At 18.9% G+C, this 6,575-nt stretch overlaps 2 protein-coding genes across 2 annotated transcripts; one reads left to right on the forward strand and one right to left on the reverse strand.

Annotated features, from left to right (window-relative positions):
* Positions 1 to 452: 452 nt before the first annotated feature.
* PRSY57_1322800 (vacuolar protein sorting-associated protein 52, putative) lies at positions 453 to 4,532 on the reverse strand (the record flags this gene model as incomplete). Its single annotated transcript, XM_012909164.2, has 1 exon — positions 453 to 4,532. One exon carries the CDS (start codon positions 4,530 to 4,532, stop codon positions 453 to 455), a length of 4,080 nt encoding a protein of 1,359 aa, XP_012764618.2.
* Positions 4,533 to 5,338: 806 nt separating this feature from the next.
* On the forward strand, positions 5,339 to 6,433 carry PRSY57_1322900 (hypothetical protein; the record flags this gene model as incomplete). The annotated part of the gene is made up of 1 exon (XM_012909165.2): positions 5,339 to 6,433. One exon carries the CDS (start codon positions 5,339 to 5,341, stop codon positions 6,431 to 6,433), a length of 1,095 nt encoding a protein of 364 aa, XP_012764619.2.
* Between the last annotated feature and the right edge of the window lie 142 nt (positions 6,434 to 6,575).

Below are 6,575 nucleotides of genomic sequence, written 5' to 3' on the forward strand. Positions count from 1 at the left end.
TTATATATATATTTATATGTGATAAACTTATCCTCTATATATCTTTTTTTTTTTCTTTTTTTTTTTTTTTTGTGTGTGCGTAACTTTTAGCCATATTTATATTTTTTCTTTTTTTTTCTTTTCTTTCTTCCATCTTTTTTTTTTTTTTTTTTTTTTTCTTTGTAATTTTTCTATTAACTTTTTCATAAATTTTATAATATTTTATTAATCATTGTTTAATTTGATTCAATGTTAAAAGGTGGTGCTAAGTAGGTTTTTACAAATTAAAAAAATTACAACAAAAAAAAAAGAAAAATAAAATGAAAAGATATATTAATCTTTATATATAAATAATTTTATCCGTTAAAAAAAAAAAAAAGCAAAAAAATATAAAATATAAAATATAAAATATTATATATATATATATATATATATATTTATTTATTTATTCATTTATACAATATTTTCCCTCTTTAAGTACCGACATTCTTTGTATATTTCTTAATTTGTATCATGATAACATCAACGGATGGAAGGTTTTGTATATATAAAGGTGGTTGTATATTAGAAAATATTTTTTTGGTTAATCGGTAGAAACGTGTAAAGTATAACAAGATTTGAGTATTTAATAATTTTAATATATTGAATGCATTGTCTATATTTATAAATGAGGTAATAATATTATTTCTTATGTTTTTAAATAAGAGTTTCCAATTTTTTGTAAATTGAATAGCTATATTTTCCATAGAAATAATATCAATATGTGATAAATAATAATTTTGATCATCATAATTCTTATTGTTCTTTATGTTTTTATTATATGTATCTTCTTTTAATGTATTAATTATATTTTCATGTTTGTTTACAAATGAAATAATATCTTTTATATATATATTTAATTCATATTCTATATAAGTTGCTATTTCTTTTTTTAATAATTTTTCAAATGTACATATTTTCTCTTGTAATTTATTTTGTTTTAATATATAAATAATATAATAATAATTATTAATTAAAAATAATAATTTTTCTTTTGGACATATCAATTCATTATCTATACTTATTAATGTATCTATAATAGCTCCTTCAAATTTTGATATCAAATCATTAATTTTCTTATATTTTAAAAAATAATTATTTTTATCCGATATACTTGTATTATTTACTTCTTTATCATTTTTTAATTTGTCTCCCATAGATATATTCTCATCATATATTTTGTTTAAATAACTATTCTCATTTGAATGTGCACAAATATTATTATTATTATTATTATTATTATTATTATTATTATTATTATTACCAATCTTATCATCATTACAATTATTATGTTTCTTTTTTTCTATACCCTCATTATCTTTTACAAAATTTACATTTTTATCAAATGAGTTTTCCATTATTATATCTTCTTTAAATTGTCCATTTGATAATTTATTTTTATCCCCTTCGCCATCTAATAAATTACATCCTTTCTGATCATTATAATTTTTTCTATCCATCTCTATTTTATCAACTTCTTCTTTCATATTCATGAGATGTTGATTTTTATTTTCCTTGAGCTTTTCCTCTTGATGTCCAACTTTTCCTTTTTGCTTATCTATTTTTTCTTTATAATAAGTGTCTATATTAAAACACAAATTAGATAATATAACTACAGAAGAATAAAAATCTGTAATTTTTTTTGTAACACTATGTACTTCTTGTGTTTTTATAATACTTGAAAAATGAAGTGAATCTTTTCTTTCTTCTTGATTATTCAGATGCGTGTTCATATGTTTATTATTTATATCATTTTTTTTAATCTTCACAAGATGTGTATTTTTATTTGCTTGTGTTTTATATATTCCCAAATTATTTGTGAGTTCAATATTTTCATTCATACAATAATTATAATGATTATCCACGTTGTTACTTTGATTGTCGATGTTGTTACTTTGATTGTCGATGTTGTTACTTTGATTGTCGATGTTTTTATTTTGATTATCCACGTTGTTACTTTGATTTTCGATGTTTTTATTTTGATTATCCACGTTGTTACTTTGATTGTCGATGTTTTTATTTTTATTATCCACGTTGTTACCTTGACTTTGGATGTTTTTATCTTCATTTTTATAATTATTACTATGAACATTTATAGAATTGTCACACTTATCAAATGTCCAATTATTCATGTGACATGTTTTATTTTGATATTGTTCAAGTTGATTTATATTTATCTTAGCATTCAAATTTAAGGAAACGTATTTCTTCTCATCTAACCTTTTCTTACTTAGGGAATCCAAATTTTCTTGAACAATGTAATATATTTTATCCCATAAAAAGGTTTGAATTCTTTGAATATACACATAAAGTGTTATGATGTTTCTTTTATACATAATATAAGCATAATACAGGTTCATAATATATACACAATATAAAGATATAACATCATAAGTTTGTATAGTATAATAATAGATAAAATCAAAACACAGAGATATGGTCTTGGAATATATTTCTAAAAATAAAAAATCAGGTGATTCATAATCTTTATAAAAATTCAATATAAAATAATATTCTAAAGAACCAGTATCTAAAAATAATTTATTTATTGATTTGTATATTTCTTCAAAAGGATAAATTAAATTGTCTAAATCTGAAATTAGGGACACTGGATATTCTTTATTTATTTTGTCTTCAAAAGTTTGTTCATCGTTTATCCTATTATAATTCTTAATATAATTATAATTATTAATAATAATGTTGTCATTATTATTATTATTATTATTATTATTATTACCATTATCATTTATATTAATGTCATTTTTTTTTTCTTCCTTTGTTCTGTTAAAGTAACACATATCATACAACACCTTATGTCGACCATTTAAGGAGAAAATATTTTCATCCGGTTCTTCATATGTGTTACTACATGTATTCTCATTTTTAGGGTTGAATCCTAAAAAATTCATCATGGTTTTTTTTGCATTTTGAAAAGTTACATTGTTTATATTTGACGATATGATATCCAAATGGTTGTTACTAGAACTATTATTATAAATAATATTATTATTATTATTATTATTAATGTTGATATTATTAATGTTGATATTATTAATGTTGATATTATTAATGTTGATACTATTCATGTCGACATTATTCATGTCTACATTGTTCATGTCTACATTATTAATGTTGATACTATTAATGTTTCTATTTCTATTCACGTTTACATTATTATTAACATTTCTTTCAATTTGTGAGTGGTAATTATTTGTAAATCCAACAATTGAATTATTTATAAAAGTACAATTTTTATTATTTTTTATTTTTTTTTCCATATTCGTTATATAATTTTTAAATAAATGGAAATATTTTTTATTCATAACATGGATATATTCATTCAAAAGATAATTATACACATGTCTGTTGTTATTAAAAAGAAAAGTATTTAATTCAAAAAATGTTAGTAGATTTTGTTGTATAATATAAATATGGGTATTTTTATTTTTTATATTATTTATTTTTTCAAGGAAAAAGAAATAAATTCGATCTACTGATTTTTTTTTTAATTTTTCTAATTCTATATATGAGTATTTAATACTTGGATAAATATCATATAAACAATGTTTACAATTTTCAATTTTATTTGTTAAGATATGGATATTTTTAATAAATTCTTGATTTATATCTCCATATATTATATTTGTAATTAGTTGTGGTGTAATAATAATTATTTTAATATATGTATTTAAAAGTTCTAAGATTATTTTACGATTTGTTAATTTGTTATTTATACTTTGTGTTAACTTTTCAATATTATTAATATCTTTACATATATATTTTATATCATGTTGATTTGTAATTAATATATTATCAATATATAAATGTGCCTCTATACAATTATTTATTTTGTAGTTTGTATTTAAGGTTTCTTTATCCTGTCCATCAAAATATTCTAAAACTTCATTCGTATATTTATATAGTTTGTTATCTATACTTTTTAAAATATTTTTCATTACATCATTATTGTTTTCATGTAATGTATGTATCTTATCTTTTGAAGTTTCTCTTCCTAATGTTCTAGCATTCAATTCAATATTATAATAATATTCCTTTTTATCATTTTGATCTCGATCGTGATCTTGATCGTCATTTTGATCTTCATTTTGATCTTCATTTTGATCTTCATTTACATCTTCCTTTTCATCTTCATTTTGATCTTCATTTTGATCTTCATTTACATCTTCATTTACATCTTCATTTTGATCTTCATTTACATCTTCATTTACATCTTCATTTTGATCTTCCTTTTGATCTTCATTTTGATCTTCATTTACATCTTCATTTTGATCTTCATTTTGATCTTCATTTTGATCTTCCTTTTCATCTTCCTTTTTTTTTTTTTTTATATTTTTTTCTTTCTTGTAATATATTTTATTTTGTATATCTTTAATCGTGATAGACCTATAACTTTTACATTTATTGAGTTCGTATATCCTTTTGTAACAATTTAAAACATAAGTATCCTTCTTAAATTTCTGAATCAAATCAGATACTTCTTCATATCCTTCCATCGATTAAAACACAAAAATGTAAATACATTGATAAAGGTAATTTAAATGTTTATCATACAAAATTTTATATATATATTATATGTATATAAGTATTTCTCTTTTTTAATATGTAATATATATATATATATATATATTATTTTATTTTATTTTTTTTTCCCCTCCTGTTTAATACTAGCTAATTTTTAAAAAAGAAAAAAATTGTATTTCAAAATTTTAACAAAATAATAATTATGTAAATATAAATGTGGATAATAAGATGGCGGCAAGTTTTTATTTGTTTAAAAATCTTTTCTGAGAATACGTATATAAATATATGTTATATGTAACATAAAAGGGTAATATATTATTATATATATATATATTAATATATATGTATTATGCATGTGAATAAGCACTTGATATTCTTAAAAAATAATATATAAATAAATATAATATAATATAATATAATAAAATAAAACATATATAAATAAATATGTATATATATATATATATATATATATATATATATATGTTTTATGTTACGTATATTTTTAATCTTAGCCTGTTGTATGATATCCAATTTGTAATTTTTAATTTTAATTTTTTTAAACATTCAAATATAATTACATAAAATATATAAATAAATATATGTATATTATAATTTTATAGATATTATTTTTTTTTTATAATTAAATATTTTAGTGTATAAACCTTATAATATATTATATATATATATATATATATATATATATATATATATATTTATTTATTTATTTATTTATATTTATTTTTTTTTTTTTTTTTTGTTGTGGTGATTTTTTAAAAAAATGAAAATTAAATCAAATGAAAGTAAGATCCAAATAAAGAAAGAAGAAAAAGATGAAAACAAAATAAATGGAATAAAGAGAACAAGCAATGTAAATAATAAAATAAAACAACATGTTATGAAGAAGGAAGGAAATGATATCAGCAAGAAGAAAAAAAAAAAAAAAAAGAAAAAGAAAAAAAAGATGAAAAATAAGATAAAGAATGAAGAAAAAAACAATAATACAAACAACATCAAGAAAAGAAAACAAAAAAATATATGTGACACTACAAATAATATATGCACAAGAAAGAGTGTAAGCACGAATAATCAATCTATAGAAAATAATAATGAATATCAATTTAATGATGATGATGATATAGTTGTAGATTTTGAACTTATTGATCCGGAGGAAATATACAAAGAGAATATACATATCTTATTAAAAGGTAGCGAATTGTTTTATAATATTACATGTTTTGATAAGTTAATAAATATTATATGTGAACAACAAAATATTGGGAAACTCATAAGTGTATCAAATGAAAAGGATAATATTATATCTTTTATGACAATAATTAATATTAATCAATATGATGAAATAAAAAACTTGAAAGAATTTCTTATAAACAAAATTAACAAAATGAACAATAATAATAATGATAATAATAATAATGTACAAGAATTTAAAAACATTTTGTTAAATAATAATAAGCATGTAGGTTTAGTTATTACTAATAGAATTATTAATTGCCCCATTAAATTAATACCTTTGTTATATGAAAATGTTTATGAAGATATACTATGGTCACAACAAATTGAAGATATTGATCCGGAAGAAAAAAAATTTTATTTTTTTGATTACTTACTTTTTTATACGAAAGCATACAAACAAAATGTAAATGATGATTTGATTTTTTCTAATTATGAAGAGCAGTATTTTTTTCATAAAAGTATTCATTATGTTATGTGGAACAATAACAATATAAAGAAATTTTTTGAAATACAAAAAGACGAAAAAAAGGAACTCGCGTGCAAAGAGTATTTGATTCTTTTCCTCGTTCCTATGGGTGCCGTCAGGGATGTAATAACGACAATAAGTTCAATAACCAAATGATAAAAAAAAAAAAAAAAAAAAAAAAAAAAAAAAAAAAAAAAAAAATATATATATTTTTTTTTTTTTTTTTTTTTTTTTTTTTTTTTTTTTTTTTTTTTTTTTTTTTTTTTTTTTTTTTTTTTTTTTTTTTTTTTTTTTTTTT

The sequence above is a fragment of the Plasmodium reichenowi genome, chromosome 13 (assembly GCF_001601855.1).
Source record: "Plasmodium reichenowi strain SY57 chromosome 13, whole genome shotgun sequence".
Classification (NCBI taxonomy): domain Eukaryota; phylum Apicomplexa; class Aconoidasida; order Haemosporida; family Plasmodiidae; genus Plasmodium; species Plasmodium reichenowi.